This window comes from Phasianus colchicus, chromosome 16 (genome assembly GCF_987193195.1).
Source record: "Phasianus colchicus chromosome 16, bPhaCol1.hap1.1, whole genome shotgun sequence".
In the NCBI taxonomy this organism is placed as follows: domain Eukaryota; kingdom Metazoa; phylum Chordata; class Aves; order Galliformes; family Phasianidae; genus Phasianus; species Phasianus colchicus.
Genome location: NC_143451.1, coordinates 227,552 through 253,267, shown reverse-complemented (window position 1 = coordinate 253,267; position 25,716 = coordinate 227,552). Strand labels below are relative to the sequence as shown.

The window sequence follows — 25,716 nt, the reverse complement described above, 5'->3', positions numbered from 1 at the left end:
GGTGTGACTGATCAGCCCCGCCCCGCTGCCGGTACTGCTGGCTCTGCCCTCGCCCCGTTGCCGGCTCGTTAACGGGAGCCCCCGCACTTACCGCTCACCGACAGCGATCGCAACCCTCCTTGCGGTGTAGTCCCGCGTACGGGCGGCTTACGGTTTCTCCTCGCTGAAACAGCCCGCCTGATCCTCACAGCCCGACTCCTCCTCTCCGTCTGTGGTGGGCAGCGACGCGAGGCTGCCCTCCCAGAGGCTTCTTCTCGGCGGGGGCGCGGATGCAGAGCCGTTGCCCTGGCGACGTCCCCGCCGCGTCAGCCGCTCTCGCCAGAGCTGCCCGGCCGCTCTGTTGTCTCGGGGATCCTGGGTGAGGGGACCGAGCGAAAACCCCCGTACCTCGCGGTCGGTCGCTGCGGTTCTGGCTGGAACAGCTCCGAAGCAGCGAACCTCGGCGATCGAGGCTTCTTGCGAGGCACAGTCATCGAGGCAGAAGGGAGAAGCGTTCATTTGTGTCCCCGTGCGAAGTTCCGGAGGAGAAACGAGGCTGTTCTCCCCCCTGAAGCCGAAACGGAAAGTTTCGGAACTATCGCTCATGGGTTCCTTTTGCTAAACTCACACGTTGGTTCTTAAACCGATGTGCTAATCCCTGCTGCCGAACAGAGCACCCCACATCAATCCCTCCTCTTCCTTTGAGGATTATGGTGTTTGTATGGTTGGAAATATCCAGATAATTGCATAGAGAGACGCTTGGAAGGAGGATCGAGGGGAGTATCTTGATGCCTGCCTGTTGCATCCCATCCTTGGAGCTCTGCCCTCCCCCGAGTCGCTCTCCCACCTCCCCAGGAGATCCCTGAGGGCTCTCCGTCCCCCCACTCTCCCGGTCTTCTTCGCCCCCCACTGCCCTTCGAGCCCCACTCAGGCTTCAGGCCCCGTGCCCCCCGTCCCCCACCCAGGGTATTTCACTGCCTTCCCCCCACCTCCACCACGGGTCGCCTACAACCCCTGGAGTCCCTCAGTCTGACCCCTGGGGTTCCACTCTCTCCCCTGTCCCCACCTCCAATTCCCCCATTCTCATCGATGGAGTCCTCGTCCACCCCTCCCCAGTTGTTCCTCCACCAGTGTCTGCCCCTGTTCCCCATTCTGACCCCCAGGGTCCCATGCCTGGCCCCCTCCCATCCCGTTCCTTCCTCAGTCCCCCACTCTGATCCCTTGTGTCCCCTTTCCCGCCCCCCCCGTACGTCTTCCCATTTTGTCCCGCAGATTCATCCCCCCCCCAGTCCCCTCTACCTGACCTCCAGAATTCCCTGTCCCCCCAAATACCCCCACTCTAATTCCCCTATTCTGAACCATAGTCTCCTACCATCCCCCAGTCCCCTCAGTTTGCCCCCCTCCTTCCTGACCCCATTTTCTGATCCATAGAGTCCCCTGTACCCCCCATGCCCTCCTTCCTGACCTCTAGAGTCCATTCCCCCATTTTGACCCCCAATATTCCCTAACAGGACCCCCCTTATGTCCCATAGTAGCCCCCCACAACCACCAGCTCTCCCCTCCCTCCTTCCCCCAGGCCCCCTTTCCATTCATGGAAGCTTCATTCTCCTCCCCCCAGTCATCCCCCCACAACCCCCACTCTCTGCCCTAGACCCCCTTTACAGAATCACAGAATCACAGAATCACAGAATCACAGAATGGCCAGGGTTGGAAGGGACTTCAAGGATCACAAATCTCCAACCCCCCTGCCACATGCAGGGCCACCAATCTCCCTGTTTAATGCTAGGCCAGGCTGCCCAGGGCCCCATCCAATCTGGCCTTGAACACCTCCAGGGATGGACAGGGCATCCACAACCTCTCTGGGCAGCTGTTCCAGCACCTCACCACTCTCTCTGTAAAGAATTTCCCCAACGTCCAACCTAAATCTCCCCTCCCTCAACTTCAAACTATTTCCCCTCGTCCTGCAGTCATCAACCCTTTCAAAGAGTTGATTCCCCTCCTGTTTTAGGCTCCTTTTAGGTACTGAAATGCTGCAATGAGGTCGCTCCTCAGCCTTCTTTTCTCCAGGTTGAACAAGCCCAACTCCCTCAGCCTGTTTTCATAGGGGAGGTGCTCCAGTCCCCTGATCATCTTCGTGGCCCTCCTCTGGACCCTCTCCAACAGCTCCCTGTCTTTCTTGTACTGGGGGCTCCACACTTGGACGCAGTATTCCAGATGGGGCCTCACAAGAGGGGAACAACCAAGAACAATCACCTCCCTGTCCCTGCTGGCCACCCCTCTTCTGATGGAGCCCAGGATACCATTTGCCTTCCGAGCCACAAGGGCACACTGCTGGCTCATGTTAATTCATCCATCAAGACCCCCAGGTCCTTCTCCACAGGGCTGCTCTCAAGGACCGCTCCTTCCAGTCTGTAGGGATGCCTGGGATTCCTCCGGCCCAAGTGCAAAACTCTGCACTTTGCTGTGTTGAACCTCATCAGGTTCACTCAGGCCCACCTTTCTAGCCTCTCGAGGTCCCTCTGAATGGCATCCCTTCCTTCAACCGTGTCAACCACACCACTCAGCTTGGTGTCGTCAGCAAACTTGCTGAGGGTGCACTCGATTCCGTCATCGATGTCATTGATAAAGATGTTAAAGAGCACCGATCCCAAGACAGACCCCTGGGGGAAGCCACTCATTACCAGCCTCACCTGGACATGGAGGCATTGATGACCACCTTCTGTCTGTGGCCTTTCAACCAGTTTCTTATCCATCGAGTGGTCCACCCATCAAATCCACATCCCTCCGGTTTGGAGATAAGGATGTGGCGGGGGACCATGTCAAAGGCCTTGCTCAAGTCCAGGTAAATGACATCGGTCGCCTTTCCCTTGTCCACCGATGCCGTCACTCCATCATAAAAGGCCACCAGACTGGCCAAGCATGACCTTCCTCTGGTGAAGCCGTGCTGGCTGTCACGGATCACACGCCCTTTCCTCATGTGATCAAGCATGTCATCCAGGATGATCTGTTCCATGATCTTCCCAGGCACAGAGGTGAGAATTCACTGGCCTGTAGTTCCCAGGGTCCTCCTATTTTTTTTTTTAATATATATATTTTTTTAATTATTTCTTTTACACTCTATAGAAGCTCCCCACAACTCCCCAGTTTTTCCCTTCCATCCCTCCCTCCATCACCAGAACCCCTTTCCACCCCACAGCAGTCCCACTCACTCACACCTTCCCCCCCTAGATTCCACACAACCCCCCTTTCCAGCCCAAAAAAGTCCCACTGACCCCTTTCTCACCCCACCCACACCCTCCTTTATCCCCTCTTATCCCCACTTGGAATCATGCAGAAGGATCTGCATGAGACATCCTAGAGAGGTTTGGGGGCTCCAGGGGGCTCTTCTGGACTCAACCAGAAGAGTCTGGAGATATCCCAGAGGGACCTGGTGTAGGGATCCTGCTTTGGCAGGGGGGTTGGACTCGATGATCTCTGGAGGTCCCTTCCAACCCCTACGATTCTGTGATTCTGTGACCTTGGGATGTCCAGGGAGTCCCCGGGTTGGTCCTGTGGCACCATGGAAGGATCTGGAAGTTCCCACTATGGGCCCAAGAGCTCTGAGGAGTCCCTGGGCTGATCTGGAAATGGCCCAGCAGGGTCTGGTAGGGTCCAGGGAGTTCTCATGTGGGTCTGAGTGGTCCTGGAGTCATCCAGAAGGGTCTGGGGATGTCCCAGAGGAGTCCTGGGGTGTCCAGTGGGTGCTCATGCGAATCTGGGGGGTCTGGCCATCCGTCTCATCATCTGCTGTAACATGACCACAGCACTTTCATCAGTGGTTTGGACTCACAGCGACAAGACGCACTTTGTCAACTGTGTCACCAAGGAATCATAAGAATTGGAATCGTTGGAACTGGTTAATATGGACTGCTGTTTGTACTCTACAGAACCCATCCTTGTTCAGTGTATTAATTTTAGTTTAGCTACTTTTAGGATTGTTTTTGAACCGTGCTTCTTTTTCTCTTAATAGCGAAGGGGGAGATGTGGGATAAAGAAAGTCATTATCTTGCTAATGAGTAAAGAAACTTAGCAGTAACTTGAGCCAGACGTAAACACACACGAGGCTCCTGCTTCCTACATGTAAGTTGCTGTTGCACGGGTATAAAAGGTTGTAAGCATCTTCAGTAAAGGTCCTTCATCGTTCCTTCTGCACCAGCAAGGGAGTCTGAGCCTCTCCGCACCAGCAAGGGAGCTCGGAGCCCTCTTGCCAACAAAGAGGAGAGGAGAGGAGAGGAGAGAAGGAGAGGAGAGAAAAGATTGAGCAGAACAAAGGAAAAAGGGAAGAGAGGAGCTTGTAAGGGGGAGAAGAGTGATGAACGAGAGGGGAGAAGAAAGAGGGCAGAAAAGAAGAGAGGATACAGGTAAGAAGAGCAGATCTAAAAAGATCCTTTTTCGGAGCAGGACACCATCACTCTGATCAGAGTGCTGTCATCTGTTCCCAGGCCCTAGAAAGGAAAGCAGCCCCGTGCAGCTAACACAGAACGTGCTGGAGAATCACTGACAGACACAAAGGTCTCAGTGCCCAGTCTTGTGCAGGAGCATTTACCTGCTCTTAATTACAGCAATTTTGCATTAATGGAGCGATCCATTAGCAGCTAGTGTGGAGAAGAGGAGGCCCAGGGCAGACCTTATTGCTCTCTATAACTACCTGAAGTGAGGTTGTAGTGAGCTGGGTGTTGGCCTCTCCTCTCATGTAACTGGTGACAGAACTAGAGGGAATGGCTTCAAGCTGCACCAGGGGAGATTTACGCTGGACGTTAGGAAATACTACTTCTCTCAAAGAGTGGTCAGGCAGTGGAATGGGCTGCCCACGGAGGTGGTGGAGTCACCGACCCTGGAGGTGTTCAAGGAACGTTTGGATTTCGTGTTGAGGGATATGGTTTAGTGAGAACTATTGGTAATAGGTGGACGGTTGGACTGGATGATCTTACAGGTCTTCTCTAACCTTGGTGTTTCTGCGATCTTCTGTGATCTTCCCAGTCCCCAGTCCTGCCCTGTGCTGGTGCTCTGCAACAAACAGCAGTCCAACACACTGTGTCCCTGCAGAATCACAGAATCGCTCACGTTGGAAAAGACCTTCAAGAGCATCGAGTCCAACCATGACCTGAGCAAAGTACCCCAACTCTAACAACCCTCCTCTAAATCATGTCCCGGAGCACCACATCCAAACAGTTTTTAAACATGTTTGGGGATGGTGACTCAACCACCTCCCCAGGGAGCCCATTCCAGTGCTCAACAACCCTTACTGTTTAGAAGTTTGTCCTGATATCCAACCTAAACTTACCACATGCCTGTGCGTTCTGTGCAACCCCACAGATGTGACAATGGGGACTGGCTTCTCAAAGGAAACGGTGTCAGGAGGAAGCAGCTGATCCTGCCACTCACGCTGCTATTCTGGGAGTCCCTCCCCAGGACTCCCACAGCTTCCTCCTACCAGCCCCGCTCAGCTCCTCGCGGGCTGCAGACGCTGCTGAGGCTCTCGCACTCCACGGCCGTCATCTTCTTCTCGTGCTGCCGGACCGCTCTCTGCAGGGCTGCGCTGAGTTCCTGCCGCTGCAGCCAGAACCGCAGCTCCCGTGCTGACGGATGGAGGAGCTTCGTGCCGGCACCCACAGCACGTGGTCCCCGGGCTGCCGGTGGCACGGCAGGATGCTCCCCTCCCTGTCTCCCATCGCCCCTCAGCTACGCCATCCGCCTATAATCTGCCTAAGGATTCCAAAGACCCTGCAGAGGGCTCCGGTCAGGCCGATCGACGGCTGATGCCAACGGCACGAGGTTCGACACCACCACACGCCGGGTCCCGCACTTTGGTCACAACGACCCCAGGCATCGCTGCGGGCTTGGGGCAGAGCGGCCGGAAGGCCGCGTGGAGGAAAAGGATCCGGAGCTGCGGGCCGACGCTCGGCTGAACGCGAGCCAGCAGCGCCCTGCGCAGGCGGCCGAGAAGCCGGCCGAGCATCAGCAGCAGCAGCAGCAGCTGATCGCCCCGCGCTCAGCCCCGCCCCGCACAGCGCCGGCCTCGGGCCGGCACCGCGACCGCCGCCTGCAGCGGGACGCCAAGGTGCCCCGGAGCCGCTCGTCTCCAGCGGGTTCCCCACGCCACCGCCGGGCCGCGCCGCCCGCCCGGACGCCCCGCTCCCCCACCTGCCGGCGGCCGCCAGCCCGCGCTCGCCGCTCTCCAGCAAGGCCCGCACGGAGCGGGGCGGGGCGGAGCGGGGCGGGGCGGGCCCGGCCTCGCTGAGGTCCCCCACGTCCCCGCCCTCCTCCCGCAGCCGCAGCCGAGGCCCCGGAAGCGGAGCGGGCGCACGACGGCAGGCATCGCGAGGGCAGCCGGGCTGGGGCCATGGGAACGCGCGCGGTGATGTCGCAATGACGGCGCGCCCGCGGACAGAAAGGACCCCGCGCGGAGCGCCCGCCCCGTTCGGCGCACCGACCAATGGCAGAGCGGAGGAGGCGGGGCCGAGCGCGGGCTCTCCGCCAATGGCGGCTGCGGACGCGGGGCCGCCGCCATGGTGATGCCGATGGCGCCGGCGGGATGGAGGAGCCGCGGGGCTCCGTGCGGGGAAAGCGGCGCTCCGCCGCTCCGCTGCCCCGCTGCCCCGCCGCCGCCCTCGGGGACGCCGCGCGGTCGGGGGAAGGCGGCGCGGGGGCACCGCCGCCGGCCCCGTCCGTCCCCCGTCAGAATCCGGCTGTCCTCGGAGGGGGAACCGAGCCGTCCTCCGTCGTTGCGGCGAGGCGCTGCCGGGCTGCGAGAAGCGGCGGCTGACCGCGAGAGGCGGGACCCGCCCGGTGTCCGGGAGCGGCTCCTGGCTGAGCCGGGCAGCCCCGGAAGAGAGGGAGCGATCGCGCGGATCGAGGCGCGTTCGAGCCCGGCACGGAGTCCGGCCCAGCGGAGTCCGCTTCTCGCTCGGCTCCAGTCATCGGCAGCGCTGTGCTGAGCTGCTGCCCCGCAGCTGCAGTCTCCAAGCGCCGTTTTCCATCTGATGCCGTGGAGACGGCGCGCCCTCCCTCATTGCAGCGCGTAAAGCCGCCCCCCCGGCGACAGCGCATGCGTGATGGCGTCCCCGTGGCGACAGCGCCTCAGCGCGTGCGCCGCGCCGTCCCCGCTGGGTGACGTCACCAGCCCCGCGACCCGAGGAGGAGGCGGCCGTGCGGAAGTGGGGCGGCGCACCCCGGGGCTCCGAGCGCCGCCTCAGCTTCTACAGGTGGGTGTTCGGGGGGGGCACCGGGGCGGGGCCGGGGTTAAGGGGGCTGGGGGCCACGTGCCGCTCTGCGTTGGCCCCGCGGGGTCTCTGTGGCGCTCGGGGCTTCCGCTCGGCGGGGGCAGCTGCCCTGTGTCTCCCCGCCTCCCCCGCCCCGTGTATTTCACTGCCCTCCTGCCCTCCCCCCGCCACTGGTCGCCCACAACCTCCCCCGTCGCTCTGTGTGACCCCCGGGGTTGCGCCTCCCCTCCCCTTTTTCCCCCTTCCAGTTCCCCCATTCTGATCACTGTAGTCCTCTTCATCATCATCAAATCATCAAATCACCAAGGTTGGAAAAGACCTTCAAGATCATCCAGTCCAACCATCCACCTACCACCAATATTTCCCCACTAAACCATGTCCCTCAGTACGACATCTAAATGTTTTCTGAACACCTCCTGGGAAGGTGACTCCACCATCTCTTTGGGCAGCCCATTTCAGCATCTAACCACACCTTTGAAGAAGAAATTTTTCCTAATGTCCAATCTGAATCTTCCTGGCACAACTTGAGGCCATAAACACACAACCTGCTGTTAATACTTTTCCTAATGCCCTGACAATACTGAATGAGAAACACATCAACCTCCTGCTAGATATCTCCGAATCAAGTCAGTAGAACAACAGAGAAAGTAGGAGATGCTAACATCTGAGAAAAAATACTGAGAAGGGGAAGTAAAACAAGAAGAAGGCAATGAAGTGGCAGGTGGGTTGTCCCTCCATACCTCTGCTGGTCCTTCACTAAAATTCTTTTCTGAGGGCAGGGCTTTCTTCTCACTGCAATTTCTTGCTTCCTGCAGCCCTTCCCTAAGGCAACAGACACATTCCTGCCAGCTGCATTAATAACTTCCACCTTGTGACACTGAAAACAGTGGGGAACTGTTTAAAAGCATCCTGTCTTGTACAGATACATACAGAAGCAGCAATTACAGTAACAAGAGGAATAATAACGACAAGAAAAAGCACAAGGTGGAAAAAGCCTGTGAAGAAAGTGTGGGCGAAAGCATTTTTTCAGGTTCCTTGCACGAAATATTCCCAAGCAACAGACACTGTGAAGTGGGAGAAATCCAGAACTTCTACAGCATTTTGTCTGAATGCCCTCACAAAGAGAAAGGAGCGGGCTTCAAGACAGGTATCAGGATTTGGCCAATAATAAAACATACCTTTAGTTTTAAATGTGTTCCTTAACCCATTGTGTTACTTTGGCTCTATCTGAAGGGTTGAAAACTAAGTGCTTTTTTCTCTGCTTGTAATCCATTTCCTGTGGGTTGTTACCACCTATCTGTCTGGCAGGAACTACCCCGTTACCCCGTTGATCAAACCTTACCTTTGGATGTCATCCAAAATTACTTAACAGAAAAGAATCCAACTGGCATATCTACTATGAGGAGAATGAGCAACATTTCCTTGAAGAATTTACTCAAAGTAGGCGTGCGTATTATGTGCCAAGAAAAGAAGGAAATTTGATGCTAGCATCAGTTGATGAACATTAGCATATATTCTTTATATGGTACATGCTGAAGGCAATGCTGGAAAAAAAAAATATGAAGAAAAATCATTGTTTTAAGGTCTTCCTGCCTCAATTTAGGGAAAGAAAATGGCAAGTTCTTCAATGGAAAGGCTTTTTTGTTGTTTTGTTTGTTTGTTTGTTTGTTTGTTTTCCATGAAGAATGGAAGTACTTCAAGAGATGGGGGTTTTGTTGTCAATGTCTAAACAAAACATTTGCATTGAATTCAAAATCTGTATGTTTCAGCGTGTCCAACACAGCCAAAATATTTTGCTTAGAGAAGGCAGGCATGTGTTACTATTTTCAATGCGTTTCATGTTTAAAAAAAAAAAAAAAAAAAAGTCAATAATGAAGCATTCACTCTGTTGATCCAGTTCTCACTGAGTCATTAAGGGCAGGGAACAGAAGAGACAGAAGGATATGAGACATCTTTGAACGCAGCGTATACAGCGGACTACTGAGAAATTCAAACCCAAACGTCTAGACTAAGTGGAAAAACTTGAAGGAAAAGAAAATAAAAACAACACACAAAGACACAACTTGGAACGAAGTCAAAAAACCAGGATGAAATGAAACAAACTCCATCTCCCCTCATGGAGATGTTTTGATGCAGTTTGGCAGACCAGCTATATGCTCACTTCCTGCTCCCAGGCCAGCTGTGAAGATTGCTCTCTGAATTCTGGACTCACAGAATCGTTAAGGTAGGAAAAGGCCATGAATATCATCTGGTTCAACCGTAGACCTCTGGAAGGTTTCCTCCCAGACCACCACCCCCTTCCTTCAGGGGACAGGTGCCATGGTTTATTTTAGTGGGCAGCACCTCCTCAACTTAAGTTCCCTTGCCTTCAGTTCTCTTGCCCCTCTGCAAACACAGCAGCATGCCCCTAAAAATAAACAAAGAAATAAATAAATAATCCTGTGGTTTTGACACCTGTCCTCAAATTCCATGTCTGCTTTGACAGAATTACATGTTTTTAGAGGAGTACTTGGCCTGTGATTTTCAGTTAGTTCTGTCAAGCAGTGCACAGACCTTGGTCTCTGTAAAATGGGGCTCTCAGATAGGGTGAGCAAAGCTCACATGAGGGGAAATCACTAAGGGCAGGCTTGTCAGCAGGTTTGAATCTATCCCCTGAACAAAAAGAAGTGAAAAAACAAATTTGGCATCTTGGAGCCCAAACTGGCAGGCCTGATCTGAAATGACATTGCAGTTTTCATTAGCTAGTAGGAGCTGATTTCTTTCCTCCTTATCCAACACGACCTTGAAACATACCTTAAGCTTAAGTAGGTTGTTGTAGTCTTCAGGGGCCTATACTAGCTTTCCACTAATGGAAACTAAGTTTTGAACTCCAGGGGATGAAATGAGGTGAACAAAATTGTCTATCTATCTAGTCACAGCTGTAAGATTTAAGGCATATGAAATAAAAAATGGGGCAAAAGGGACACCAAGAACCGGTTTGAACTTTAAGGTAGTAGAATATGTATAGGGCTGGAGCTGAAGAAGTAGCTTAAATAAGAGTCTTGTTTCTTGTTTTTGGCTTTTGTGGTTCAGCAGGGTGCAAGGATGACAAATATTTAATAGCAGACCACTTCTGCCACAAAGCATGGCCATGGCTACAGAGGCTGGATGATGTCAAAGGATACAGAACAGCAGTCGTGTGATTATCCAGTGCATCACGTGGTAAGTAGGGGAGCTAATATGACTCTGACACCAATTCTTAGTCTACAGGCTTTTGTAGGATGGTATTCCTTAGCAGTATCTCTCACCTGGGGGTAAAGGGAAGGAGACCAAACATCCTCGGACAACCACATGCAATTTCTCACCATCATCAAAAAAGTAACCTGCTGTCAGTCATCTGGCTTGCTCCCTTCTGAGGTTACAACCCTTCAACAAAAGCAATTCAACAACAGACCACTCATAAACTCACGGTCAACAAAAATAGTTCTTTTTTTCTATTGCTGGAAGAGCTGCAGCAGTTTCAGTCTCCCGATGAGCTATACCACTGCAGCACTTCTTTGGGCTTGAGTTAGTGGTGCACCACTTTAACTTAGTAGGCTTAGTAAAATACAGAAGGTACTTCACCTTTTTACTGAGAGGGAGGGCAGGAGAGGCAAAAATTGCTACTTCTTGCAAACTACCCTCAGTTTGCAGTATCCTAATGCTCTGTATGAAAGCCTAAAACCACAAAGAAAATGACTATATCTTTAAATATTAGCAATGCAATTTCCTTTCTTCTATTCTTGTGAATTCCAACTGCTTTCCTGATGTTTGCACTTACCAAGTAGACAACCCAGTGATTACTTTCTGTGATCAAACCTGGCAGCTGTGAACTCAAAAGGGCAGGCTGGAACGAAAGCAACACAGCAATGCTGGAGAAAAGAACAGCGTGGCTTCACGTGGTGATGGAGCTTTGTTTCCTATCTCCTCTGAAATTCTGCTCTTTCACATACCCTGCTGTTGTACAGCAAGAGGAAAAAAACAATCAGTGAAAGGGTTGAGTTTGTAGGAGACATGAGCTCCACTTGAAGAGCCATGAGACGTTGGCTGGTATGCTGGTTCAAGGGTATGCTGGTAACTCGTAAACTGAGAAGCCTCCAAGTAAACACTCAGTGTGTCAATAAAAGGCTTGGTGGAGGGCAGAGAAATGTGCTGCTCCTTAAGGCGTGGTGCCCCCATGAACGGATGCACACGGTGTCCATCTCTGCTCTGCATTTAACGCAGGGCCCATGTCCCAGCCCACGTCCCAGCCACGGATCGCGTCCCGACCCATGCCTCGAAGGACTACATCGCAGTGCTCGCCCTATACGCGGGACCAGCTGCTGAGCCCAGATCCCCCAGCGGGGGCAAGGGGCTGCTCAGTAGGGCTGCCCTTTATGCTCTCACCCCCTCGGGCCCCTCCTGCGAGTCTAGGGGGCGCCGAGCTCGAAGGTCGCTCGATGAGGGCCGGGGGTCGCCGGTCCGGTCCGGTCCGGTCCGGGGCAACGGAGAGGCGGCGTGAAGGGCCGTCCGCACACCCCGGGAGCTCCCCGACAGCCCGAGCGGCCGCAAACAGGGTTAAGGCCGAGGCGATTTGCGCGTAATCCCCGGCACGGCCCGGGGAAAGGGGCGCGGTGCCGGGTAGGGGCGGTGAAGGGGGAGGGCAGCTCGGCTAGACCCCCGGGAGCCGGGGGAGGGAGCGGAGCCGGTGGGGAGGGAGGACGGGGCCCGGAGGGGGCCGGGGGGAGAAAAGGGAGGAGCGGCAGGGGGTGGAGGGAAGGAAGAGCGGCGTGGGGAAGCGCTACGCGCCCGAGCGGCGGAGGGAGGGAGGGAGAGGAGGAGGCGGCGGTGGAACGCGCTCGGCTCCGTGGGCCGAAGGTGCCCACCCCTCCCCTCTGTGCCTCCCCCGTTTTGAACCCCAGGGTCCACCTGTCTGCCCCCCCCCCCCCCCCCCGGTCCCAGCACCGGATGCCAGCACCGGGACAACCGCCTGTCCCGAAGTCCACACTGTCACTGTAACCATGGAATCTGGGGCCGTACCAACCCGTCTACCTCGAGAGCCCCATCAGCGTCCTACAGCTCCTGGAGCCTGGTGTCGCTGTCACCCTGGCTGTCCATGACTGTCCCAAGCTGTCCCCCCTGCCATGGTGGCACAACTGCAGCGCGGTGCCATCCTCATTGAAGAGGTGACGAGGAGGGGTACAGGGAGGGGGGCTGGGGACAGTTGGGGGACACGTGGGGTGTGACATGGGGTTGGTGGTGTCACCATCGTTGGGTATCACCTTCACTGGATGCCATTGGGTGTCATCGAGTGTCACTGTCTTCAGGTAACACCGTGACACAGGGTGACCTCGATGTGGAACAGCCGTGATGCAGTGTCCCCATCCCTGGCTGTCACTGTTGTTACCGTCATCCGGTGTCGCCATCACTCGTGTGTCACCATCCCTTGGATGACATTATTCCCTGTGCTGTGATCACCACACAGAGGTAGGCACTGGTGGCCCCGCGTTGTCACCGTGCTGTCTCTGAGCCTCTTGCTGTCCTTTGTCACCCCTCCAGGCCTGCCTACAGCCGGACTCAGTGACACTGGAGCCCTCTGGTGCCCATCATTGTCTGCCACGAGGACGGGGACACACACGGTGGTGAACTCTGTGCCACCACCAGAGGAGACCACATGTGACATCAGCGTGGCACAGCCGTGATGCAGTGTCATCATCGTTGTGCGTCGCCAGCAGCTCACCAGCTTCAGCCTGTATGACACGTGGCAAGTTCTCGTGCCATTTGCCGAGTAAACCACGGTGACTGTCAATAATGATATTTCAACCTCGTGAGGTGTGTGTGTGCCTGTGAACGCACAGGTTTTTGTTTATTAAGCAGACGTGAAACAACTTCTCTTACTAAGCCATTAAAGTTAGGCTTGCGTTCTTTCATAACAGAATTCAGTAAGTTAACTGGAACTCCTCCTGGAAGAGGAGATCTCCTCTCCATGCCAGTGACCCAACAGAGCTCCAGGTGACCCGGGCTGATGTCACAGTGCGATGCGCTGCATCACAAGGAGATCTTCCGCAGGGCAGCATCAGTGCCAGCACTTCCCTGCAAGGCCTGGGCGCTGCTGCAGCACTGCTCAGGGGCTCTGTCCTTCTGCGGTCAGGAGTTGGCTCAGGGGCAGCAAGGCTGCACTGGGTGACCTTTGTTGACACGTGGAGGAGCAGGGGCACTTTGCGGAGAATTGTTGGTTGGTTGAGGAGCCTTGTTTGTGGAGGGCATCCTTAGTTCTGAGCTGAGGGCTGTCGGCCAGCGACATGGAAGGCTGCTGGACTGTGAGCCTCAGCTCGGAGCTGGTCTACACGTTCCCAACGCTGCTGGAACTCTCTACCAAAGGTAAGGCTTTCCGGACTCCCTTCCCAAGGCATCGCACGGGGCTGTTAGCTGTCCAAAGCCTCAGCTCCTGCTCTCTGTGCTTGGCTGGGCATGGCTGGGGGCTGCTGCAAGAGCCCTGCCCAAGGGTCCAGCTCTTCTGGGGACCACGTGGCAGCCAGGTCCCAATAGTAGAGCTGCCCAGAGCCCCCAGGTTCCTTTAGGCATGCTCAGTCCCCTGTGATAGGGCAGTCCAAGACCAGGTTTCCCTGGGAGAACACACCTACAGGTGTTTCCGTAGGTTCCTGCTCTGGGAGGAAAGGCATCCTGTGTCCCACAGGTTTCCTATGTCCCCGTTTCCCCTCGGGGCCCTGAATAAGGCTGAAATCAGAGCAAAGCCCAGCTCCGCTAGCCATGGCGGTGCTTTTCTGGGGTGTGTGCGTGTGCCTGTATCGATCACTGTCTGTGTGAGGAGCTTGCCAAGCAGTTGTGAAGAGGCTGTCCTGGAGCATGACATGTCTTTTCTTTCCTTTGCAGAGATTGTGGCAGTCTGGGATGCCGTGTCTGATTACATCCTGGAACAGATGAAGCTGGACAAGGTGGGCTGGTATGCTGGTGGCCCTTGCCCTGGAGAGAGGTTCAGTCCCGCCAAGAGTGTGGGCCTCACAGAGCAGTCCCTCCCTGAGCACCACACTGAGCAGCACTCTGAGCCCAAGCCGGGTGCCCAGAGCAGCCTGTTGGCCAACTGGGAGGGAAACCCAAGGCCAGAGCTGCCCTGAGCAAACGTTCGGCACACGCAGGGGCTTTGCTCTGCCCTGTGATCAGAACGGGGAGAGCCAAGGGAGAAATGGGTGGGGGATTTTTTCTGGCCCTATGCCAAGGATGTCCTTGGGAATAAGTCCCAGGCTTAAGCCCTGTGCTGTAAATGCCCGGGCTCTTCTCTAGCCAAAGGATGTTGGGAAATACTATGCGAAGGTGACTGTCTTGCAGGGATCACAGATTTTTCCAAAGCTTTCCAGAGAGCCCCATCTCACCCTGCTGTCCATCAGGAGTGGGGAGGGCGGAGAGCAGTGACCCCATGCTCTTGATGTTTGTGGCTTTTGCCGCCCCTAAAGTACACACTCGTCAGCCTTTCTGTCTTTTCCCCGTGCAGGGAGTCCTGGTTCCGGGGCTCGGGGTCTTTGCTGGGGTCCGAGAGCAATTCCACAGCAAAGAAGAGGCAGTTTCGGTGCTAAGGCCTGTCTTCCAGCTGGACATCGGGGTGCTGTGGCTGCAGGACCTCCAGTCACCCAATGACATCATCCCTGGTGAGAAGGCAGCAGCCACCTTCCCCTTCCTGTCCCACGTCTGGCTGGGTGTGTTATCCCTGCTCTCTGGAAATGGCCGGGAGCAGCAGAGAATTGTCTGCAAAGCTCGGGGTACAGCGTGAGTTCATCCCGAAGGAACCACAGCTCAAGAGCTGTTTCTCCGAAAGACCTTTTCTATGGGATTTGGTCACGATCATGTTGCATGGGAATGTGGCTTGCTGTGGCAGTGAGGCTGTGCCTTCTCCTTGCAGACGATGTCAAGATTGAGTCGCTCAACTACCGGCAGCTCTCGCGAGCCTCCGGCGTCCCGCTGAACGTGGTGCTGCGCTGCGTGCGAGAGAGCGTGCTCTTATACTGTCACCTCCTGAGGAACAGGGAGCCCGTCTCATTTGTCTTTAAGAACATCGGCGTTATGACGTGCCAAGACGACTTCCTCCTCATGAGGTTCTTCTGCAGCTGCATTGCAACGCTGGAAAGCAATGCCACCGTCCTTTCTCTGTTCCGCACTGTAAGTTGAGGAGGTTTTGAGGGTGCGCCATCAGATCACTGCTGGCCAGCCTGGATGTGGCAGGCCAGTCCAATGCTTGTCCCCACGGCTTTCTCCACTAGCAAAGAGATTTCCTGGATCTCTGCCCCTGCAGAAAGCCTGGCAGTGCTCTTGCACAGCCTCTCTATTTGGCCATCCTGCTCCTTCAGAGCAGAACAAAGCTCTGATGTTCACGGAAGAGGCTTTGGTGGAGAGCAGCTTTCTCTTGGCATGGGAGCCAGGCTTGCTTCCTGTCAAGAAGAGCCATGAAAAAATGGCCTTGGCAAGCCTCCAGCAGGTCTGTGTCCCTTTGCAGAGATTTTGGACAGAAGATTCTGCTGACTTCGGGCCAGAGACCACCGCCCATGGGATCCGGGTGTTCCCGAGGTGAGCGCATTTCCTCTGCAGCACTTAGCTGGCCAGGAGACAGGCTTATTTCCCACCTCCTCCTCTGAGACGTGCCCTGCTGGGTCTCCGTGCTCGGCATCCAGTTGGGTAGAAATCCTGGAAAGTCTGGCTCCTGGGAATCATGGTTGTGTTACTGGTGCCCAAGCTGTCCCGATTCTCATCAGAGAGAATGGACTGCACGTGCAGAGGAATTTGGGCTACGTGTGCTGGTTTGGCATGGCCAGGAAGGAAAAGGATGCCACGCTTTGCATAGCACATAGATAAATACCGCCAACAGCTGCATGGGTAGGAGGTCATCCTTCTTCAAGGGTTGTCACTCTTTGTTTCCAGGTTTCAGCTCACTGTGGAAAAGAGCAGAGCAGAGGTTGCCGCGGAAAAGAAAGCTGCAGTAGAGCGGAAGATGAGTAGAGGTGAGGGAACGGGTCCCAGCTGTAGGGAGGTGGGCCCTGTCCCGTGCCGGGTGGCTGGATCCAGGTTCACGTGCTGTGTCCGTTGGGCTGCTCTGAAGAACTTCTTTCTGTCTTGGTTCCAGGGGGCTCTGCCGGCAGGCTGCTGCAGAGGCGGAAGACACTTCCCCCCTCCATGCTGCTGCAGCGCAAGCCAAGCTCAAGGCAGAAAGATGTGGCGAAGGAGCCTTCTGCCAGGTGAGAGCCTTGGGTGAAAAGAAGAAGGAGATGCGTGTGCTCGTGTAGGAGTAGCCTCCCCTTTGGAGCTGCCAGCTCTCAGCACCCAGAAAGGCTCCTGACACACGTGTCCCAGTGGGAGCCGTTCTCTCCAGGGATGGCAAGCACGTGGCACAATTGCTCGAGGCAGACACACCAGCTTCATGTTCCACCCTGGCCCCCGATCCCTGGGGGAGCTGAATGCTGATCCCCATTGATGGCAGAAGCTCTTCTCCCTTCAGGGGTCTCTCCGCACTGCACCGGAGCCCATCTTTACAGCTGTGGGAGCACGGGGGGAGACTGAGGTGCCCTGGGCTCCTGCAGACTCCTCTTGTGTCTGTTTGCAGCGCGCTCCCGCCATGTGCAGGCAGCTCCCGCAGGACGAAGACAGCGGGACAGAAGGAAGCATCTACTCCTGCCCAGACCAGCACTGCACTCCCTGCCACAGAGGAGTCTAAGAGGGTGCTGCAGGTACCGGCCCTGCCTTGCTACGGGGACTGTGCTGCTTGAGACTGCACAAATGACAGAATGGTAGAATCATAGAGAAGTTTGGGTTGGAAGGGGCCACTCAGACCACCTAGTTCCAATCCCCTGCTGTAGGCAGGGACACCTGTCTCTAGACCAGGTTGCTCTAAACCTGACCCAGCCTGGCCTTGAGTGCTTCCACAGGGAGGGAAGCAAAAGCCTCTGTGTGTGCAGTGACCTGGAGCACAGCCCTTGGGGTGCCATCATTTCACATTTCTACCCGCTCCTTCAGCTCCTCTTCAGTAGATGGAGGGTGCTGCACACCTTCCCTATCTTTTCTCGCCTCCTGGCCTGCCACCTGCCACAGCACTCTGATTTTGAGCAGGGGCCATGAGAGTGGAATACGACCTCTGAGCCACGTTTGCTACAAGTTGCGGATCCCGTCCTGCCTTTAGGGCCCCTGGTCTTTCAGGGACAAAACAGTGCTGACCGGCTGCCAGAGGCGAGGAGCAGGAGCGTGGAGCTGAAGGAAAGTCCCAGGGGCTGAGGCTGATCCTGTATGCTGCTGTGTCTCTGCAGGAGCTCCGGGAAGTGTCTGCATTGTGGAAAGAAGTAGACCGCACGTGGCCCATGCACCAGCAGCAAGTAGAGCAAGCACGGGCAGAAAGGGCGGTGTGGGAAGGCTGGAGCGTAGGGGCGGACCAGCGTCCACCCCAGGTACTGTCAGGGATCGAGCCTGCTGGCAACAGCCGCCATCCTCTGAGCCAGGCTGCGAGCTCAGCAGGACTGAGGGGGTGGGGAGTGGGACAGGCGCCGTGCAGCATGGCAGGGGCTGGCCTGCTCCTCCCTGGGAGGAGAGCTTGGCACCTCGCAGGGAGAGCCCTGCAGGGAGAAGGGAAGGGCGGCGGGCAGCCGTGGGCTGGCAGGGCCAAGTCTCCTGCTTGCCGGGGCCTGCTGCAGGGCCCTTGACAGAGGGCTTCTGAGAAACAGCCCCGTGCTCCCAGCCACTTTGCTGACAGCGTCTCCTCTTTGGCAGCTGATGGCCAGGCAGAGCATGCGTGCTCCGCATCCTCCAGCCCAGCCCAGGGGACAGCAAGTGGAGAGGAGGTGGAGGAAGGATGTGGATCCTCTGCTGGGAAGTAAAATGGGAACAGCGACCAAGCTGGCACTGCATGCTGAGTAAGTGTGTGCGGGCTCTGCTGGCTGCCTGAGGCACTCGGGCAGCTGTGACCCTGCAGCTCGGGGACAGGCACGGCCCGGCCAAAAACTCTGGCGGGGTGCAAGGGTGGGGACACGCGGCAGCACGGGGATGCTGGGCTGGGTGAGGGGAGAGGCAGGGGGGCTCAGCAGAGCCCAAGGGATGACTTTCTCCTCCTGCTGCAGCCTCCTTTCCCCACGAGTGGCTCAGGTGCTCCAAAGGTTGGAGCCGCACCTCCATCAGCAAGAGGCTTTTGCCAGCACAGCGGAAAGAAACCGGCAGAAGCTGGAGCTGAAGCGGCAGCTCCCCTGGTGAGCTCCACAGGCAGCAGATCCTGAGAGCCGGGCTGGAGCCCAGCCTGCACTACTTGCCTGCGCTCAGCCCGTAACGCTCCGTGCGCTGTTCTTTTCACCTCCGTAGTGCTCGATGCTCGCGTCGCTCCAGAGGGGAAGGTGCAGCCAACGGTGGTGACCGCGGTGGAGCTCTCGGCAAGGGGGCTGGGAAGCTGTCCAGATTTCCACCTGTGAATGGAAGATCGTAGAATCAAAGACTCATTGAATGGCCTAGGTTGAAAAGGGCATTGAAGGTCGTCTAGTTTCAACCCACCTGCTATGTGCGGGGTCGCCGACCACCAGACCGGGCTGCCCAGAGCCATATCCAGCCTGGCCTAGAACGCCTCCAGGGATGGGGCATCCCCCACCTCTCGGCAAGCTGTTCCAGCACGTCACCACCCTCCGCGGGAAGAACTGCTAACATCTAACCAAATTCTGCCCCCCCTTCCACAGTTTAAAACCATTCCCCCTTGTCCTGTCACTATCCAGCCTCGTCAACGGCCGTTCCCCCTCCACTTTATATCCTCCCTTCAAGAATTGGCCACAATGAGGTCACCCCGGAGCCTTCTCCTCACCAAACTAAGCAAGACCAGTTCCCTCCACCTTTCTCAATAGGAGAGGTGCTCCAGCCCTCTGATCATCTTAGTGGCCCTCCTCTGGATTCGATCCAAAGCTCTGCGTCTTTCTTGTACTGGGGCCCCAGCCCTGGACGCAGTACTCCCAATAAAAATAAATTGGCCTTATTTCCAGTTGGTCTGCTGGTGTCGTGTCTGTTGCCATCAACTAATGTGATGGAGCCGTGCTTTGAGAGAGGAGTTTGGGTGGCAACAAGAGCTGCTCCCAAGGCCCGGTAGGCCCATGCTCTCCAAGAGCGGATTCCCAGGACGGCAGCCATCTCTGCTGGCCGTGCACACTTCCTGTGCAGAAGAATTGATGTGTCCCCTCGTATCCCCATAGCTCCCTCCCTGCAACAGAAATGCTGTGACAGAATTCTCTTGCGCCCAGCACCCAGCCTCTGCTGAGCTGAATTCAGCCTGTGTGATACGTGACAAGTTCTTGTGCCAGGGAAGGGAATGGGACAGGGGGGAGATGGAGGAAGGGAAGGGAAGGGAAGGGAAGGGAAGGGAAGGGAAGGGAAGGGAAGGGAAGGGAAGGGAAGGGAAGGGAAGGGAAGGGAAGGGAAGGGAAGGGAAGGGAAGGGAAGGGAAGGGAAGGGAAGGGAAGGGAAGGGAAGGGAAGGGAAGGGAAGGGAAGGGAAGGGAAGGGAAGGGAAGGGAAGGGAAGGGAAGGACAAAGGGAACAGAAGATGATGGAAAAAACAAAGGATGATGGAAGGGAAGGGAACAGAAGGGGACCAGAGGAATACACTGCAAGGAATGAAAAGAGACTCCTGTTGAGCCCATCGATTGGCACATGACGGCATAACTTGGACATCAGCAACATGACTTGAAAGGCCAGCATCGGGAACGCCTCCTTTGGAGAGAGACTGAGCGGTTTGGGCTTGTTGAGCCTGGAGAAGAGAAGGCTCTGGGGAGACTTTCCGTTCTTTTATCGCAGTTCGCACCCGTCCTCCTCCCACCACCCGCCTCCCGGGAGCCCGGAACCGATGGCTCGGCCGAACGGTGGCGAGACGTGAGGGTCGGCGGCACCCCCACCCCACCGCCCGGATCCTCCCCGCCCGGTCGGCCTCGGTTCCTTTGTCTTTCCCGCCCTATTTTTTTTTCTTAACCTATTCATCTCCCCCCCGCCCCCTCCCCCATCTCTATCCCCACTCCTTCTCCCCCCCGTCCTCGGTTTTGCTTTCCCCACCCCCATGTGTTTTTTCTTCCCTCCGGTGGGCTAGACCCGATGGCTCGACCGGTCCCCGCACCCCTCGAGCCGACCGCGGACCCACCCCCAGCCCGCCACGCGCATTCTTTCCATTTCTTTCTTCTTTTTTCTTTGGAGGTGCCGGGCCGGGCCGCACCGGGGCTGCGGGTGTGCGAGGATGGACGCGTTCGTCCTCACGCCTGTAGTCGCTCACTCATCTTTCCATCTTTCACCTTCCTCTCTCCCCCCCGCCTTCGAGCGACCGTCTGTCCGCCAGCGAGCTGCCCTCCCGCCGGGAGAGAGGCTCGGGGCGAGCCCGGCGTGCGGACGAATTGAACGAACGAACCACAGACAACCGACCCGGTCGCTCCGCAGCGGAGTCCGGACTGCACACGGTCTACCCGGCCCCGAGCGGCTCGTCCGGTCCGCGGAGGCGACCAGAGGTCTCTGCCGAGCGGATTGCAATCTGCATCCAGGTCTACCTGGCTCTCGTGAGCCTCCGCTGTCCCGCCGCACGTGGTGCAGCGCTGCGTGCCAGAGAGCGTCCTCTTGGATTGTCACCTCCTGAGGAACCGGCTCATTCGTCTTCAGGAGCGTCGGCGCTACGACGTGCCAAAAAATAAACCTTAATTACAAAGGTAAGGGGGGTCACCCCCGCCCCATGGAAACAATGTGGTCTGTGGGGGAGGGCACAGATGGGGTCCCCTTAGGGGTGTGTCCCCAACTCTGGGGTCTGAGACGGTGGGGGTGTCCCCAACTCCGGGATGTGACACCACCAGGGTGCCAGGAAGGTGTCCCCAGCTTTGGCGCAATGTCCCCACGGGGTCCTTCTGTCCCCCCTCATGACGGTGACACCCGACGCCAGCTGCCAAAACGATGCACAATGACTATGACACCGTGCCATGGCTGTGCCACGCTGATGTCACATGCAGTCTCTTCTGGTGGTGGCACAGAGTTCACCACCATGCGTGTCCCCGTCCTCGTGACAGACGATGATGGGCACCAGAGGGCTCCGGTGTCACTCAGTCTGGCTGTAGGCAGGCCTGGAGGGGTGACAAAGGACAGCAAGAGGCTCAGTGACAGCACACCAGGATCCACTAGAGACCCTCTGGTCACCCCAACATCCCTCTGGGACAGATCCACACCCTTCTAGGTGAGTCCAGAACCCTGCTAGACACCCCCGGACATCTCTGAGACATCTCCAGACCCTTCCAGAAGACAACAGGACCCTCTGAACCTACCTGAAAACCCCCTGGACCCCACAGCATCATTCTGGGACATTGCAGACCCCACAGGATGAGTCCAAGGACTCCCTGGATCAACATGAGGATCCCCTGGACCCTCCAAGTTCTCACTGGGACATCCCCAGATCCTTCTGGATGACTCCAGGACCACACGAGGCCCGTACCAGACTTTACTGGTGGGACATCTCCAGATCATCCCAGTGGCTCCTTGGAGCTCCTGAGCCCATCCTGGGAGCTTCCAGATCCTTCAAGGGATCCCCAGGACTATCCTGGAGACCCCCTGGACACCCTCAAGACCCCACTTGGACATCTCCAGACCCTTCTGGATGAATCCAAGGACCCCCTGGACCCACCTGGGGACCCCCTGCATGCCCCAAACCACTCTAGGACATCTCCAGATTCTTCTGCATTACTCCAGGGGTGGATAGGAGAGGTTGTGGGAGGAAGAAAGGGGTTAGTAGGCTTCTAGAGGTGGAAAGAAAGTCTGAGGGTGGGTAGGGGGGTTGTGGGGAATCTACAGGGGGAAAGGTGTGAATGGGGCTTCTGTGAGGTGAAGAGAGGGTCTGGAGTTGGAGAAAGGGTGGAAGAGGGAAACTGGGGGATTCTGGCATGCACTGTCTGCACGTGCTCTGCAGCATGCCCAGTGCAAGCAGAGAGAAGCAGCGTGGTGGTGGCAGCTTTGCACGGGAACCTGCTGTGCTGCAGCGTGAGCCTCTGGTCCTGCTGCTCTGCAGCGCTGGGTGCAGCCTGGCTCCATCCTCTCTGCTGATTTGCAGAATCAGACTCTAACCCACGTAAGATTATAAGATGTTCCATACACAAAAGCAAAGCGGAAAGGTTGTGAGGGGGTTTACCAATGAGAAGTAAGATTCCAGAAAGGGACACATACAGAGAACCCAGAGGGATATTGAGGCAAAGGTAACAATGACTGCTACAAAACCAATGGTACAGAGAGAGAATTCACTGCCAGGAGTAGCTCACAGTCCAGTGATAAAGATTCACAGCACTGGCTGCAAGGCTGTGTTTTAATTAAAAATGCTAATTGAAAACAATATGGATTTCTGAGCTAACTGTACTTTTAGTAGGGGGGAAAATATACCGGCTCGACAAAGTAGGCGTCCCCCATCCCGACCATCCTCGGCTCCCCAGGTGCCTCTGAGTAATAGGTTTGAGGCCCTGGAACTCGAGGGAGAGGTGAGTGGGGATGTAGGGGGAGGTCAGCCTATGAGGTTGCCTTGGGAAAAGCACTTGGCCCCACTCCTCAAGACTGCCTCTGCCCGGAAGGACAGAAGGGTGGTTGTTGTAGGAGACTCCCTGCTGAGAGGAACGGAAGGTCCTATATGTCGGCCTGACCCTACCCGCAGGGAGGTGTGCTGCCTCCCTGGGGCACGGGTCAGAGACATTTCTAGGAGACTTCCTGGTCTGATTCGCCCTTCCGATTATTACCCGTTATTGATAATCCAGGCTGGCAGTGACGAAGTTGCAGAGAGAAGTCTCAGAGCTATCAAGAAAGACTTCAGGGGACTGGGGTGGGTAGTCGAGGGAGCGGGTGTGCAGGTCGTGTTTTCTTCCATACCTTCAGTGGCAGGGCGGGATACCGAGAGATACCAAAAAACACACCTCATAAATAAATGGCTCAAAAGTTGGTGCAAATCCAGGGATTTTGGGTTTTTCGACCATGGGGAAACTTACTCAGCACCTGGCATGATGGCAGCAAATGAAAGTAGTCTGTCTCTGAGGGGGAGGAGGATCTTAGCTGAGGAACTAGCAGGACTCATTGACAGGTCTTTAAACTAGGTATGAAGGGGGAAGGGAGCAAAATCAGGGATGTCGAGCTTGAGCGGGTCATTCCAGGGCTCGTACCGAACCTGCTGGGCGACGACAGTCAAGTACGAAGGGATGGACTGGGGCAGGGGGGTGCTGGGGATGCTGCTGTTCTAGGGGAACCTAGACCATCTATAAAGGCGGTGCGACGGAAAGCCGAGCTGAAGTGCCTTTATACTAATGCACGCAGCCTGGGAAACAAGCAGGATGAGTTGGAAACCGTGATGTGCTTAGAAAATTACGACCTTGTTGCTATCACGGAAACGTGGTGGGATGGTTCCCATAACTGGAATACCACCATTGAGGGCTATCGGCTCTTTAGAAGAGAGAGGCTAGGTAGGAAGGGTGGGGGAGTAGCCCTCTATGTCCAAGAGTGGATAGACTGTGAGGAGCTTCCTCTGAGAAACAGTCATGATCAGGTTGAGAGCCTGTGGGTTAGAATTAGGAATGGGTCTAACAAAGGCCAGCTGGTGATAGGAGTATACTATAGGCCACCTGATCAAGGGGAGACTGTTGACGAGGCTTTCTTGCTTCAGATGCGGGAGGCTTCGTGCTCACGGGCTCTTGTCCTGATGGGGGACTTCAACCATCCGGATATCTCCTGGATAGATCACATGGCGAGTTGCAAGAGGTCCAGGAGGCTCCTGGAATGTGTTGGTGATAACTTTCTGGTCCAGGTGTTGGACAGACCGACCAGAGGTGAAGCGCTGCTGGACCTGCTGCTCACCAATGTGGAGGAAATAATTAATGGTGTTAAGGTTGGAGGCAGCCTGGGTTGCAGTGACCACGCTCTGGTTGAGTTTGTGATCTCGAGAACTGTGGGCCTGGTGAAGAGTGGCATCAGGACCCTGAACTTTGGGAGAGCAAACTTTAAGCTGTTCAATAGACTGTTGGCCGAGATCCCCTGGGATGCTCTCTTTAAAAACAAAAATGCTGAAGAGAGCTGGTTACTCTTCAAGGACGCCTTCCTAAGAGCGCAAGAACTCTCTGTCCCACTGAACAAGAAAGCGGGCAGAGGAGGGAGGATGCCGGCGTTGCTCAGTAAGGACCTGCTGAGGGAGCTGAGGGCGAAGAAAGGTGTGTACAAACTCTGGAAACAAGGACGTGCCACCTGGGAAGAATACAGGGATGTTGTCCGGACTTGCAGATGTGGGATCAGGAAAGCCAAGGCGCAGGTGGAACTGAACTTGGCGAGGGACGTGAAAAACAACAGGAAGACTTTCTATAGGTACATTAGCCAGAAGAGACAGGCCAAAGCGAGTGTACCTCCTTTGGTAAATGTAAAAGGAGAACTGGTTTCAACAGACGAAGAGAAGGCCGAGGTACTGAATGAGTTCTTTGCCTCGGTCTTCACTTGCAGCCAGGACTCCAGTACTCCTTCCGTCCCTGAGCCCTGCATCCCTACACCTCTGGGTGGGGACTGGGGTGGTAAATCCCCCCCCGCTGTGAGGACAGAGCAGGTCCGAGACCGCCTCATGAGATTGAATGTGTACAAGTCTATGGGGCCGGATGGCGTGCATCCCAGGGTTCTGAAGGAGCTGGCTGAGGTGGTTGCCGAGCCGCTCTCCATCATATTTGAGAAGTCGTGGCTGTCTGGTGTGGTCCCAGATGACTGGAGGAAGGGTCACGTCACTCCCATTTACAAGAAAGGGAGCAAGGAGGACCCCGGGAACTACAGGCCAGTGAGTCTCACCTCTGTGCCTGGGAAGATCATGGAACAGATCATCCTGGATGACATGCTTGATCACATGAGGAAAGGGCGTGTGATCCGTGACAGCCAGCACGGCTTCACCAGAGGAAGGTCATGCTTGGCCAGTCTGGTGGCCTTTTATGATGGAGTGACGGCATCGGTGGACAAGGGAAAGGCGACCGATGTCATTTACCTGGACTTGAGCAAGGCCTTTGACATGGTCCCCCACCACATCCTTCTCTCCAAACTGGAGGGATGTGGATTTGATGGGTGGACCACTCGATGGATAAGAAACTGGTTGAAAGGCCGCAGACAGAGGGTGGTCATCAATGGCTCCATGTCCAGGTGGAGGCCGGTAACGAGCGGCGTCCCCCAGGGGTCTGTCTTGGGATCGGTGCTCTTTAACATCTTTATCAATGACATCGATGACGGAATCGAGTGCACCCTCAGCAAGTTTGCTGACGACACCAAGCTGAGTGGTGTGGTTGACACGGTTGAAGGACAGGATGCCATTCAGAGGGACCTCGAGAGGCTAGAAAGGTGGGCCCGGGTGAACCTGATGAGGTTCAACACGGCAAAGTGCAGAGTTTTGCACTTGGGCCGGAGGAATCCCAAGCATCCCTACAGATTGGAAGGAGAGGTCCTTGAGAGCAGCC

The 25,716-nt window shown here is 56.1% G+C and overlaps 2 protein-coding genes across 8 annotated transcripts; one reads left to right on the top strand and one right to left on the bottom strand.

Moving 5' to 3' along the window:
* Positions 1-1,622: 1,622 nt before the first annotated feature.
* Positions 1,623-7,068, bottom strand: LOC149915692 (uncharacterized). Its single transcript, XM_090151752.1, has 3 exons — positions 6,895-7,068; positions 5,303-6,764; positions 1,623-3,765 (listed from the first exon to the last, which is right to left on the bottom strand). Exons 1-2 carry the CDS (start codon positions 7,066-7,068, stop codon positions 5,697-5,699), a joined length of 1,242 nt encoding a protein of 413 aa, XP_090007878.1. The 3' UTR covers positions 1,623-3,765; positions 5,303-5,696.
* Positions 6,615-19,236, top strand: LOC149915691 (uncharacterized). Of its 7 annotated transcripts, none has more exons than XM_090151765.1 (17): positions 7,242-8,388; positions 8,550-9,465; positions 10,317-10,442; positions 12,201-12,424; positions 12,566-13,070; positions 13,154-13,619; positions 14,133-14,194; positions 14,749-14,902; positions 15,154-15,410; positions 15,745-15,815; positions 16,167-16,246; positions 16,369-16,480; positions 16,846-16,969; positions 17,543-17,680; positions 18,000-18,142; positions 18,347-18,472; positions 18,582-19,236. In XM_090151765.1, exons 6-17 carry the CDS (start codon positions 13,541-13,543, stop codon positions 18,700-18,702), a joined length of 1,467 nt encoding a protein of 488 aa, XP_090007891.1. In that variant the 5' UTR covers positions 7,242-8,388; positions 8,550-9,465; positions 10,317-10,442; positions 12,201-12,424; positions 12,566-13,070; positions 13,154-13,540; the 3' UTR covers positions 18,703-19,236. The 7 variants fall into 7 exon arrangements, with proteins under 7 accessions (XP_090007896.1, XP_090007894.1, XP_090007891.1 ...); XM_090151764.1 differs by having other exon boundaries at positions 10,314-10,442; XM_090151770.1 differs by lacking the exons at positions 7,242-8,388; positions 8,550-9,465 and adding an exon at positions 6,615-7,223.
* The last annotated feature ends 6,480 nt before the right edge of the window (positions 19,237-25,716 follow it).